The sequence below is a fragment of the Chiloscyllium plagiosum genome, chromosome 10, assembly GCF_004010195.1.
Source record: "Chiloscyllium plagiosum isolate BGI_BamShark_2017 chromosome 10, ASM401019v2, whole genome shotgun sequence".
NCBI classification, from domain to species: domain Eukaryota; kingdom Metazoa; phylum Chordata; class Chondrichthyes; order Orectolobiformes; family Hemiscylliidae; genus Chiloscyllium; species Chiloscyllium plagiosum.
This window is the reverse complement of record NC_057719.1, coordinates 76,478,435-76,493,183: the sequence shown is the minus strand read 5'-3', so window position 1 is coordinate 76,493,183 and position 14,749 is coordinate 76,478,435. Positions and strand designations below refer to the sequence as shown.

The following is a 14,749-nucleotide window of genomic DNA, read 5'->3' as shown; positions in this document are numbered from 1 at the left end:
TGCAGAATTACATTTTATTTTGCTCAAAAACTGCATAAATCCATGTAAGATTCTGCAAGTCCCACTTTTGAAATAGAACCAGTATGACTCAACATTGGAACACAAACAGACTTTAACCTCACACCTTTAGTGCACTGTCTGAGCTGAGATGGCACCTATTGTTCGAAAGGCTGAAGCTATCTTAAGAACATAATTTTAAAGGAGTTCTGGAATGTACATACGAAAGAACCAAAACTAGCATATATCATTCCAAAAGACGAAAGACTTAATCTAAATTTGTTTAATATATCATTACATTTTCCATGATACTGTAACCTTTTGCTACATGCAAAATGTTTTGTTTTCTCTGTTAAATTTCATTTGTCACTGTTCTGCGCAGTTATTACATTTTGCACAGTTCTTGCTGTAATTTCTGAGCTGCCTTCTTTGAATCCACTGGTCCTCCTAGTTTGGCCTCTACTGGATCTTCCAGAATATTACTTTGAATTTCTGAATCCAGATCATTTTCATAGATTGGAATAGATATGTAAATACACACTTAAACTATTGAAATCATAATTGGCTAACTGTTAATACATTAAAACGTTGTGTTTACATAAAAGATGTTTTTTCAGCCACGTAATTTAAATAATACTCAAAGATGAGAATAAGCAATGGATAAATCTACAAGAACAATTGTAGCAATGTCCTACATAACATCCTTAAACATTATTAATATCTTTTCAACAAAAATCACTTTCAGCAGCATTTTGTAAAATCTGTTTTAAACATTAACTGCAAGAGCAACACTTATTAACTAGCTATTTACTATTTTACATCCTGGATTGGAAGTAGTAGTGGTCCAGGCATTGAGTGCCTGTGACACTCCTCCCAGACATCAATTACCTAACCCCAACAAATTCTATAACAAGTCCTTGTCATTTTCACCCTTCATCCTGGGTTTACCACGAATCTCCACAGGTTTAAGTTCATCCCAGTAAGCTCAGTGAGATCCTTTGTATCTCAAGACTACATGAAGTGCTGGGTAAGAAATACTAACCTCACCACTGAGTCGGAATATTGTGAGCACATAACCTAGGCTGCCATATTCCTTACATTTCAAAAGTGACTACTTCTAAAATACTTCATTGGTTGTGAAGAGATTTGGAAGCTCTGAGAATGAGAGTTTTTTTTTGCTTCACTGAATTCTTTTAAAAGGCAGAGGGTGCAACAAGGGAGCCAATGGTTCCAGGGGTAGGCAAGAATGTGGAGCTGATGATCAGCCATGATCTCATTGAATGATAGAATGTGCTTGAGGGGACAAATGCCCTTCTCTTGCTCCTAAATCATATTTTGGTGGCAGTGTATGTGCTGTACATAGCAATTGAAATAGGAGCACAAGTAGGCTGCATGCCCTCAAATCTGCTTCATCACTCAGTAATATCAGGGCTGATCTGAGCTTAGCCATACTAAGAACTGTAGTGTTGAACTTTTTAAACTTATTTCTTTATTTTTCTACCTAAGATTTTATACATAGGTACCTTTGTGGCTAAAATGGCACCAGGAATGGCTACTTTGTACATTTTTCACTGCACTGCAGTACATGTGACAATAAACCCTGAATCTAAAAACATTCTTTCCTGCTCCCTGTAATCCTTGCTTTTTAATATTTTAAAACAAAAATTGTATCTCAGCCTCACCTATATCTGATGACACAACTCCTAAGCAACTTTGATGTCAAGCATTCTAAAATTCACAACTGGAGAGGAGAAATCCCTCTTCACCTGTCTTAAATGGATGATCGCTAATCCTGAACCCAATTCTAGATTCTCCCACTGGTTTGGGGGCAGGCAGCAGGTTAACTTAAGAAGTTGTCTCAGATCAATCTTTAGCTTCTCAGATTAGTCACTCTGAGCCCTGCAGAGCCACTGCTTAACCAGACTATAAATAGATCAAATTCTGTTTTTAAATGTGATGGGAATTTTACAGATGTTTACAGAGATCCCATTCTGCAGTTTGAACCTTTTTATTCTTAAAAAGAAACACTTGCTTTTGTATAGTGTGATTTACAAGTATCACTGGCAAGCACTACATCACTGATAGGCGATGCATTGAGATACAGAGAAAGCCATCTCATTGAAATGTATAGATGAATACCTGTTTTCTGAAAAACATTATTAAAATGTCCTTGACATGCAATTCTGCTATATTATATGAGTATGAGTTTATGCTGTTATAACTTGGATGCAATCCATGATTACTACGTTATTTGAAAGAGGATCTTTTAACCTAAAATGTTCAAGAACTAGTGTCAGAAATGGTAGTGACCTTTCCTGATTCTTATACTCCAACCCTTTGCAATTAAGGCTAAAATACCATTGACTGAATTCTTGAATGCTACACCTTATTAATCTAAGGTGCATTATATAAGAAAATATTTAAATAAACAAGACTGCATTTTAATTCACTTAATATAATGCAAAATCTTATTAGGGATCCAAGCACATATTTTATGGCTGTACCTTATCAGAGTGTTTTCTAATTGGCTGCTCACAATTTCCATGGCAACTACTGGGCTAAGTAGCAAAGCTTCAGTGTATCAGCACCTTAGCCAGGTATTAAAGCTCACCTTCAAAGTTCACACCCAACTATAGCTAGATACCCACAAACCGTTATCTTAATCAAACAGCGCTGAAACATATCTTCCCTGGCCAGAATTAATTGAAGCCTCTAAATCTACAGTGATAAGAACTAAAAAAAAAAGCAGGAGTTTTCATTACAGCTTTGACTGACGACCAGTTGCCATAGCAACAACTGGCAGGAATCCAGTCTCTCACACTTCGTTCCACTTTCACTCAAGGAGCCTTAGCAAAATTGTTGCAAGTAGAAATCAGGAAGAAAACACTCTATTCATTGGAGTTGTGCCTCGCTCAAAGGAAGATTGTTTTAGTTGTTGAAGAGAATGAACACGAATGACATCAGTGGAGAAGCTCCTCAGGGTAGTATTCTCAGTTCCACCATCTCAAAGTTGTTCCAACAATGGCCTTCCCTCCTTCATAAGTGGGCTGAAGCAGTCAGTTACCATATGTAGCAAGACCAGCAATGTTCAGGCTTGGGCTGATAAGCAGCAGGAAACATTCACGCCACACAAAAGTATTAGGCAACAAGAGAACAAGACAGAATGTAATCATCTTCCTTTGACAGTCTATGGCACACACAGACATCTAAATCCTGGGGTTAATGTTGATTAGAAACGGAACTATAAGTACTCTGGCTACAAAAGCAGTTCAGAAGCTGGAAGTTCTCAGACAAGTAGCTCAGTTTTGACTCCATGAAGCCTGTCATTGTTGGAACAACTTTAAGATGGTGGAATTGAGAATACAACCATGAGGAACTTCTCCACTGATGTCATATGTGTTGATTCTCTTCAACACCTAAAACAATCTTCCTTTGAGCAAGGCACAACTCCAATGACTAGAGTGTTTTCTCCCTGATTCCTACCTGTCAACCATCTACAAGGCAGAAGTCAGGAGTGAGATGGAAAGTGCTCCACCTTTTTGGATGACTGACTTTAACAACTCAAGAAGCTGGGCACAATCTGGGACTGATCAGCTCACTTGACATGCATTCCAACCACCTTAAACATTCACTTCCTCCATCACCTGATGTACAGTGGCAGCAGTGTGTACCAACTACGAGATGCACTGCAGCAACATTCCTGAGCCCCCTTCAAAACCACCTTTCAAATCTGCAAGGTCTACCACACGGAAATACAAGGACTTCAGCTGTATGGGGACACCACCACCTGCAAGTTCTCCTCCTAGACACATCATCCCAATTTAGAATTATATCACTATTTTTTCACTTGCGTTCAAACAGCATGTGGATGTGCCTGGTGTAGATGGGGTGCAATGATTCAAGAAGGTGGTTTGCTATTACTTCCTTAATTGCCTCCCAAGAGAAAAAGTGGACAGTCAATAAATGGTGGCATAACCAGCAATGGCCACTTCTTATGAAAGAAAAATGAGTTCACACGTGCAACCTAGTAGATTAATGAATGTAACAAGTAAGCAGCCTTTAGAAATGGATGCATTCCCCACTGAGTTTGATAGGACAACATGCCTTTGACACATGTGGCGAACCAGTAATTTGCCCATCTTTCAGGAAGGGAGAGTTCTTTCTGCATTAACTGACCTCTTCTGGATGATCTTTCATTTTCTACCTAGCATCAACCTAAGATCATCCAACATCTGCTGTCTTTGTCCTTTCTTGTACAGAGTCCTGCTTATCCCTACTTTCTTCTTCCTATCCATACCAAATCACTTGCCCTTGCTAATATATTACCCCCACTTCTTCAGCCCTTATCTTGTGCATTTTTTTTTGTGTGGCTCTTCATTGCACATCTTTTGGAAATCCAAGTATTCTGCATCTACTTGTTCCCCTTTAGCAAGTGGGACTAGATTGGGTTGGGATATCTGGTCGGCATAGACGGGTTGGGTCTGCTTCCATGCTGTACATCTCTATGACTCTATGACATTCCTGAATAGGTACATCAAAAAGCACCAATAAATAAATTTCAGAAACAATTTTTGAAAACCACGTTGAATTTGGCTGATCACATTGATTCAAGGTATATTGCTAGGACTTCCTTAATAATTCCAGCATTTTCCTCAACAACTCAGGAATTCAGGATAACTGGCCTTCATGTTCCCCATTACCTCCCATCCTGAATATTGATGGAACAGTTGCTAGCTTCCAATCCACAATGCCTAATCTAGAAGCTGGGGAAGTCATAACCATTGCATCCACAACTATGTAGTCCTGGGATGCAGACGATCAGGTCCTGAGAATTTACTGCTTCAAGTGTCTCTAGTGCTTTTTTCCTGCTAAAGCGTACTACTTCAATTCTTATTCACCCCTTGGTACCTCCTTCTGGGTACAAATACCATTGCCCCGATGACAATTATGGTGATTGCAAATAGCATTGCTGAAGATTGCGAGATGACACAAGAGCGCCATCTACAGTAGCCCTGCTGACTATATCAACACAAGCCTTTGTCACAGCAATGGAAAACACTCCTCTACATTTTATCCATTGTTTCTCCATATCCACACCCCCCCCACAACAAACCTGGATCCCATTAGTGTAGAGACTTCAAACTATGGTATTTCTAGCCTGCAAATATGTGGCTTTAGCAGTCAACAGAATCAGCTTAACTGATAAGGGGCACATTTCATAGAGAATGTTAGGACTATGATGGATACTCAAGAGTTAAATACAATTGATCTCAGCATTTTTGAATAAAGTTATAATGGCCAAAAAAAAACTTAGTGGGAATAAGAAAAATATAAACCAAGCTACACCAACAAAAACATAACTATGTGCAACTCTGAAGGAAGCAAGAGACCTGAAGGCGGATAAACTTACATTGAGGACTTCAATGCTGGAGGAATGATGATTTGATACAAACACACTTTTAATCATATCATTTCCAATCTAAGAAAATTAGTCCTGCTCAGTATTAAAATAGCAACATTGTGCACTGTAAAATACATTCTGCTTTTCAAAATGAATGTGTAAAACACTGGTATCCACACACGGAATTGGCACCTAGCAAGTACTAACTTAAGTAGAGACAAAAAAATTGCAGATGCTGGAATCCAAGGTAGACAAGCAGGAGGCTGGAAGAACACAGCAAGCCAGGCAGCATCAGGAGGTGAAGTCCTGAGGAAGGGTTACATCCAAAATGCTGACTTCTCCACCCCCTGATGCTGCCTGGTTTGCTGTGTTCTTCCAGCCTCCTGCTTGTGTACATCAGTGCTAACTTAAGGGCGAGGGGAATTTGATTGGTGATTTCACCTGCACAAGTCACAAGTATTATCTTCGTTCCTCCAACAAGAATTCCTATTCCCACTGTTACTGGAAAGTGCCAGTTAATGTACAATGAAGACAGGATATGATTTTCCCCCAGGTGGTTGATGTCCCTGTCAATACTGGCTCAGGTCATTTTAACTTGTGATGATAGCATACACAAGGTTAGAATATTGGATTAGCCACCGTTTATACATCTGTCTTGATTTTTGCTTGCATTGACTTTGTAGGTTTTATTGAACTGCAGTCTGAAATTTGCATTCAGACTTACCTTGCTCTCTAAAAGACCTCAAGAACGGACTGAATTTCTCTATCGTACCACTTCCCCTTATCAAATGTATGAGTCAGCACAGCTACCAGCAGTGGATTACAGTGGATTTGTGTGGCTCGCTGGAAGATTCTCTCGTGTTATATGAATTCCATTGGCGTTCTAGTCATTCTGTGGATTTTCCATTAATATTTTAAATGTACATTTTCCACTGCAAATCTATGCTTTTTCTGATTTTATAGCTGCAGTGTTAAGTCCGAAGCAATTGTTAGAAGCAAGTGTGTGATGTCACACTTGCACGTATTGCAAAGTCCCTCCATCAATTAATCTCTTCATTGTCACAGTCTAATCTCAGATTTGATTTAAATGTTTTATTTGGTATTTACACACACAGACTGATTTTGGAATTCTCCAGCAGGTTAATCTCCCTTCATGATGACTGCTGGGTTGATGATGTCTGCTCTCTACAAGTTAGGGACATTTCTACTTTAAAATGCTTGCAGCAGATGGTTGAGAGTTGGGGATACCACCACTTCAGTAATCAACTCATGATGCATCCGTCTGCTTACAGACTTAGCAAAATTTAGATTTTCTTCAATTCTTTTTCCAGTTCAGAAACCAAAAACATGCAATAGTTGTACATTTTGCACATTGTTGGACAATTATTTTCTCAGAGGTTCATTAGTCAGTGGAAATCTCTTCCCCTAGAGAGCAGTGGAGGCTGGGTCATTAAATATATTCAAGCCTGAGTTACAAGGCTTTTTTTGTTGACAAAGAAGCCAAGTGTTCTAGAAAGTAGACCACAACCAGGTCAGCTATGATCTGATTGAATAGCACAGTGGACTCAAAGGGCTTATTCCTAAAGCCTTTGTTCTTATGTTGACCCTTGATGTAAGCCAAAACAAAGGTCCATACTCCAAGGGAGATCGTGAGATGCGAAGCAGTAGTGGCCACCATTGAGTTTGCATCAAGTTACAACAGCCAGGTTCCCCACTCTCTCAGCTCTCACCAACAAGGTGGTCATGACCATTTTCAAGTGTCAAAATGGAGTCACAGTGGGAAAATATTTGGCAGATGCTAGCCTAAACTTTCTATCAAATGTGTACGAGGGACATTGAATGGTACAAAGTCAGCAGCAGCCTTTAAAAGAAATAGCCTGTGGACACAAGCTGTCTTGGTACCTTCTTGTAGCAAGTAATTGACAGGCCAGCCACCTCTTGGACAATTAAGATGGTTGACTAGATTTAACTCTGGTTATCATCTATAAACTAGCTTTAACTTCCTTGTTAGGCTAGCTATTAATATTGCTGTAGCAAATTGAACCAATCATATTTCAAGTACTTTGTGATGTGTTGGTGCTTCTTTGTATCAAAAGTTTATTTATTTTGCATGCAAGTGGCAACACTGATCAATAGGTATAATTTGAGTTTGCATTCAAGCACTACATAACTACTTCATATGTAGTTATTGATTTATTAGTATAAGACTCCAATCATTTAATTCTAAAAGCTTACTAACATTTTGATTGAGTATATGTTTCTAAGTTTTCTTTTCTCCAAAGACCATTATGCTTTATGCTAATATATTCTTCTGAAATATTCATAGCACAGAATATGGAGATCATACCCAGTCAATAACAGGAGCTTGGAATTAAAGCTTGCTTACAAATTGTACAAAATTGCAGGGGTCCTTGTCTGTACCTACTGGGCATATAGTGACAATGTGGCTGGGTGGGCAAGTAGGTGAGACAGTCCGGGGAGTAGCTGACCCTGCGCCCAACCCACCAGCATCTCCTGGCCGCCCAGCGTCGGAGCTGCACTGGCTCCCAGGCACCGCTTTCTCTTCCATCTCTTAGCTGCTGCTGCCACCAGCGCCGACCCGATACCTCATGTTTGCTAGCACACCTTCTGCTGGCTGGTTTGTAGTGTAGTGTGGGGGCTGCTTTTAGCCTAATACACACATGGCAGAGAGGCATTTCTGCATTGGATGTTTCATACTTGGGTAGCTTATTTTAATTACCTGTGAACATTGTAAACTGCTTCATATGCCACTTTGGATATTGTGCCAAATCACTGGCTGGGTTTAATATAGATGTAGAATCATAGACTTCCTGCAGTGCATAAGGAGGCCATTTGGCCCATCAAGGAGCATGCCACGCAGACCCACAACCTATCCCTGTAATCCCAGATTTAACATGGCCAATCCACCTAGTCTGCACTTCTTTGGGCTCTTGGACGATACTGGAGCATCCAGAGGAAACCCATGCAGACACAGGGAGAAGGTACAAACTTCACCCAGTCACCCAAGGCTGGAATTGGGCTCAGGTCCCTGGCGCTGTGAGGCAGCACTGTGCTGCCCAGTTCTGAAAAAGGGTCATTGGACGTGGACATTAACCTTGCTTTCTCTCCACAGATGTTAAATTGATAAATTCTTGATGTCACAAGGAATTAAGGGCTACGGGGAGAATGCGGGTAAATGGAGTTGAAATGCCCATCAGCCATGATTGAATGGTGGAGTGGACTCGATGGGCCGAATGGCCTTACTTCCGCTCCTATGTCTTATGGTCTTATGTTGTCAGACCTGCTGAGGTTCTCTGCCAATTTCTGTATTTGTTTAAGATTTCCAGCATCTGCAGTTATAGAGATGTACAGCACAGAAAGAGACCTTTTGCTCCAACTTGTCTGTGGTGACCAGGTATCCTCAATTAATCTAGTCCCATTTGCCAGCAGTTGTCCCATATCCCTCTAAACCCTCCCTATTCATATATCCATCTCTATGCCTTTTAAAGTTGTAATTGTACCAGCCTCCACCACTTCCTCTGTGACTACAGCTCCAAAACATGCAGAATTCCGGCTTCTATAGGACGGTAGCATATTCCCTTGGGAATTGGTCAGCACACGCTGTCCACGGGGTAAGGAATAGCCTGGCATTTTCCTGAATAACATCCTTGTGAATCACTTCTGTGGTATTACATCCTCTAAACGTGTCCTTGGTCTCACAACCCTGGGTGTAAACTGCACCCAGTGATGTCATGCTCTCCACAACATGATAAGCCAATATATCGTCCTGGCAAATCCCAGTGCAACGCAAGTTACAGGGGTAGGGGAACGGATGCAGGTAGTTGGAATATATCTGGGGTTGAAGGTTGCCTGAAGTACTTCAGTTCCAACCTGAGGGTCCACGAACTCAGAAATGCCATCAATTATGGCCATCCCTCAGCAGATGGATATCATGCTGAAGGAGCAAGGAATGGGGGCGGCTGATCCCGGCTGGAAAAGGAGCGGGTGAACTCTGGGCGAGGTGGCTCCGAGAGACAAACACACACACACACAGAGCAGTAAATTGCGCGGGACAAGGCTTTTGGGGGGGGGGGGGGAGGCTTACCCGCCAGACTGTTGTAACACTCGATCTCGCTACTCTCCAGCAGCCTCCTCTCCTCCTCGGTCAGTGTGACCGGCGCCCTCCCGCAGGAGGAAGGCTGCACCGGGACAGCCGGGGACGGCTCGGGGTCGGTGACCGCCAGGAAGCCCTTCATCTCCAGCAGAGCCCGGTGGTACTTGCCGATGGCTTCTCGGAATTTCTTCGCCTTGTAGCACTGGTTGCCCTGCAGCTTGAAGTCCAGGGCTCTGTGAAGGGTGCCTTGGGAGTCCGGCTGACCGTGCTCGCACTTGGAGACAGTCCGGGGAGTAGCTGACCCTGCGCCCAACCCACCAGCATCTCCTGGCCGCCCAGCGTCGGAGCTGCACTGGCTCCCAGGCACCGCTTTCTCTTCCATCTCTTAGCTGCTGCTGCCACCAGCGCCGACCCGATACCTCATGTTTGCTAGCACACCTTCTGCTGGCTGGTTTGTCTGTTTACGTCTCTCTGCCTAGAACTGATTGCAGGAATTGTCCACCACTCACTCCGATCTGCCCTTCTTATGTGTGTGTGGTTTTTTTTCCCCCTTAAAAAATCATTGTCGACCCGGAAGAGTTGGAACCATCCACACGTAATCCAACCCTGATTCAGTTTCTAATTAAAGCGATCAGTGTCGAGAGAGGTGAGCAGAAGCAAATCACAGATCACAGAAAGAGTTGGAAGCGGTTTAGAGAGAGAGAGAGAGAGAGAAGCGGGGTCGAGGTTAAATGCACCTCGAATCACCCTTCAAGTCGTACATTTAAGACGTGTTAACGATTGGTCGAATTCACTGCAGGGTATAAAAATCTCTCTCTCTCTCATACACACACATAAACCAGATCAGCCACACCCTCTAAAACAAATCACCCGTTTTCCACATCACCACACAAACTCAGCAGGTCTGTCAGCATCTGTGCAGAGAGAGAGAGAGTCAATGTTTTGAGTTCCAATGTGACTTCTTCAGAACTGAAGGGGGCCGGAAAAGTTTTTTTTTAAAATTATTAAAGTTTTTTTTGATCAGCTTTGTGTTGTGACACACATCCAGGTTAGGTACCCCTGAGCTAAAAGACCCCACAGTGACGGAGTTTCATTTTAATGCTGCGGGGGCGGGAAGCACAGGGAGAAGACCGGGTGGTTCCAATGGGAAAGGTGGAAAAAGGCTAAGGGAGTGGGAATGGAACTTTGCCAGCAGGGATGTGGGTGAACAGCCGATGTTAATGATGGGCATGAATGGCAGAGGAACAGGTCAGCCTTACTGAGAGTAAACCCGGGGGGGGGGGGGGGGGCGAGAGGGTTCTAAGCAAAATAGAGGATAGTTTTCTTCATGTCTAACGTTGGGGAGTTCTGCCCTCCCGGTTTCCACTACCTTTTGCCCCCTTCCCTCCTCCCCCCAGAGGCAGGTTGTTTTAATTTCACACTACTCCATCTCTTGCCCAAGACCAGCTTTTGAAGTGTCCATCCTCAGATTCATGCAAGTTTGCTTCCCCCAGCCACCGCCCCTTTTTCATTCTGTTGGTGTTTTTTTGTGTGTTGGGAAATGGCTCAGCTGGCAATGAATTTGGACAAAGATTTGGAAATGAGTCATGTTCCCATCGGGTGCCCGCCCAGTCACGCCCTCACCTGACCAAGCTCCACCCTAAATGTGTCACCTCCACCGTAAGATCGCAGGAGCAAAAAATTAGGCCATTCGGCCCATCTAGTCTGCTCTGCCATCCTGTCATGGCTGATTTGTTTTTCAACCCCGTTTTCCCGCTTTCTCCCCGTCACTTTTGATCCCCTTGGCAATCATCACACCAGCGTTCATCACCTCGCCGTCCCCCTGCTATACCCTCCTCCGCCTCCCCATTCCACACTCAACCAAAAACCACCTCCCCTTCATAACCTACAGCATTCAAATTCACTGCAGCGTCCTCACTCCCAACCAGTGAGCAAGGTCAGTGACTGGTCGAGGGGTAAATTATGGGATCTCACTGTGACTTATTGTGCTTTTACAGTTTTAAGCAGTTATTGCTGTCCATAGAGTTCAACTCAGCGACTGTCTTATTGTCTTTAGCAGATTGGAAGTATAAACAACCTGAGTCTGTTTTCTTCCTGCGTCCCATTCCCCATGATCTATTGGACACCTTAAAGCCAGCCTGCACTCCATTAGCACTCTATTCCATTTTGTTTCCAATAGTTTAAGTAGCAGGTTTTGAATATGCTGCATAATTTAATTAACTACAGCCTACTACTTTCCATGCATTTCTTATTTATATCTTGCAGTACTGTGCAAACGCCTTGTTCATTTATCTGGAACGAGTTTGTCTGCTATTCTGACGGGATTCTAAAACCGTTTAGAATCTCTGTTAAGGTATCGGGCGTGGCAGCTCCACATGAAGATGTCAGACTTCGTTGGGCTGATCCCACATCATCTATTTCCTAAACTTCACGTGTCAGCTTTAAGGCCGAGCTTCAGCAGGTGGAGAAGTGTTCGGATCGTCCAAGTCTCCTGTTCTGCATGAGCCACAACGCTTTGCAATTAGGCTGGCTGAAATGCTGCTATGGTCGTGATCTTCATTGCAAAGATGATCTGCTCCAGTCTCTGCCAAACGTAGTAAAGACATCGAGTGCCAGACTGTAAACGCTGTAAGACAGCTATGCATTGCGATTAAATAGACAGTCTGCCAGGAACGTGAATCCAAATAAAGAAAATGGTGCATAATCATTGTTAACACTCAGTTTAAAAATAACTGAGTGAAGGTATCGGGAGATACCTTCAATGTAATTTACTAACTAGTATGTTCTAGTATATCTCTCTTTAGCCATCTGATAATTCCAAAACTGGTTTGAAATGTATGGCAAGCATATCACATCATGTGCTTTTCTTGGAAAATCACATATTTTGACATGACAATGTTAAAGCTTAAATGTTTATTTTCCTTAGTCATAGGCCTTACTTTACCTGGAACTGGTCACTGATCATATGCTAACTAATTTCTAACTAATGAACTGGTAATTCCTATATACGATACTATAGTGATTATGTTACAGGACTTAACCCAAAAACAACATGAATTCTAATTCTATTAATTAAATAAATGGAAAAAGATCTGGATTGAAAAGCTAGACGCAGTCTTGGTGAGCATGGAACTATAGGACTATTACTTTTTTTAAAAAATCTAGTTTATTAATGTCATTCAGGGAAAAGAAATGTGTATTATGTCCTTTCCCATATACCTGCCTCCTAACTTACATCTTTGTGGGTGACTCCTCAATGACCTAGCAAGCCAAATTCTATTAAAGAAGACAGCTCACAATCAATGTCTCATGGGCAATAGAGACTGGTCTTATCGGTGACATATCTTTCCTTTGAAGGATAAAATATACAGTCTCCATAAATGATACAGATGAATATAGTTCAGATGGAATCTAACTTAAAGGCAGGGTATCTGAGTTAACAATTTGAACCTACTGCTGGCTTGTATACCCTACGTCACTGTGCAACAGTGCAACATGTTTGCTTTGTACAGTATTGGCAAATGTAGCTGATCGTCCTTAATGAGGATCAATGTAACCCATAATCCTTCTGATCCATGAGGTAAGCTGTTATGTGTGACATGAGCTGTGAGCCTAATGTAATGCTTGATGTTGATAGTTCTGCGTACCTCAACGTGGATCTTCTATTTCAAATGTGAGTTAACTGCAAACCTCTCTAACACAAATTGCATAAAGTATAGTATTAGTTATATTTCTATGCATTATTCAGGGTTGTGCCAAAAGCAGAGAAGCATTATTTACTTACAGTAAGAAAATTAAACATGTTACTAATATAAAGAACAAAGGGAGAAAATTACAGGAATTATTGTAAGACATCATTTGAACATAGAACGTTTCACCACAAGACAATATTGAGATTGGGATGGCAATATTATTTAAATTCAAACTAGGTAGATATTTAAATAGAGAGAATGTAAAATCATCAGAATAGTGGACAGGATTATCTTGATCCCTGCAATAATTTCTATGATAATGAGAAACAATGTTTGAAATATACTAGTTTCATTTTGGTAGTGAGAGTAAGGTTTATATTCTGGAATCTTTGTAATGTGTTGTTCTGCATATTGATGCTTATTTTATGTGGATTGATGCCTCCTTTTAAATAGCAGGCACATGCATTTGATACAAAATCATGAATTTCTTGTGTGAAAATGCTGCCCTTCACTGCTTGCTCTTCACTCTGATCACTGGTAATAACGTGCAGAGTGATGAGGTGAGGGGTAATGACCATATGGCAGAACAAATATGAACAAGCCACTTCATCATTATCAAATTGTCAAATTTTAAACACTTAAATTTGTGGACAGCATCATAATGAATCCCCTCCGCACTTGACATCTGCACAAATGCTTCTAAGCATTTAGCACCGGATAATGATGAGGATTATGAACTGTGGCTGATTGTTGGTGTTCCTACTCCATCTGCAAGGAAGGTCCCAACTGCTACATCATTTGTGATTATCTATCACAGTCAGGCAAATTATGAACAAGTGACCTTTGTTAGTTTGAATTACTCAAATCCATCAACCAAAGCTTCATGGAAACTACAATGAGGCCCTTCTAATGACTTTTTAAATGATAGCTAAAATTTGGAATGCAGAAGCTGCTGTCTTTTGTCTGTACTACAAACTCCACTTTGTCCATCTCTCTCCTTTGCAAATGCCTGAGGTTTAAAACAGCTCATTTGCAATCCTAGATCCAAATTTGACCAAGCAATGAGCATCTAACTACATATCTACCCAGTCACCAAAACTTCCCATATCTATCTCCATAATAGTGTTTCACTCTGTCTCTGCCTCAGCATATCTGTTGCTGAAACCATCACCAAATTTTTTTTAAACTTCTCAACGTGACTATTCCATTGCCTTCCCAACCAACACCTAATATTCCCCTCTATTCAAACATGAGGCTAATCCCAAAACTCAGCTACCTATATCCTAACTTGCACCCATTTCAGTTCATGCTCACCCATTACTACTAAGCCCAATATCCTACATTGGCACCCCATGTGGCAAAGCCTCAAATTTAAAATTCTTGTCTTAAACTTCAAATCAATGCAAGGACCCACCCATTCTTATCTCCCCTAGTCCTACAATGCTTTCACATCCCTGCAGTGCTCCCAATCTGACCTCTTGCACATCCCTGATTTTAATCATACCACCACTGGCAGATGAGTTTTCAGCTGAATAGGTGTAAAGC

The 14,749-nt window shown here is 41.6% G+C and overlaps 1 protein-coding gene across 1 annotated transcript in view; it reads right to left on the bottom strand.

Moving 5' to 3' along the window:
* Positions 1-10,452, bottom strand: part of LOC122553797 (tetratricopeptide repeat protein 9A) — a 69,200-nt gene extending 58,748 nt beyond the window's left edge. Inside the window, exon 1 of the mRNA XM_043698134.1 lies at positions 9,504-10,452. Within this exon, the coding sequence (XP_043554069.1) occupies positions 9,504-9,894 (391 nt within the window). The 5' untranslated portion in view covers positions 9,895-10,452. The remainder of the gene's footprint in view (positions 1-9,503) is intronic.
* Positions 10,453-14,749: the final 4,297 nt, after the last annotated feature.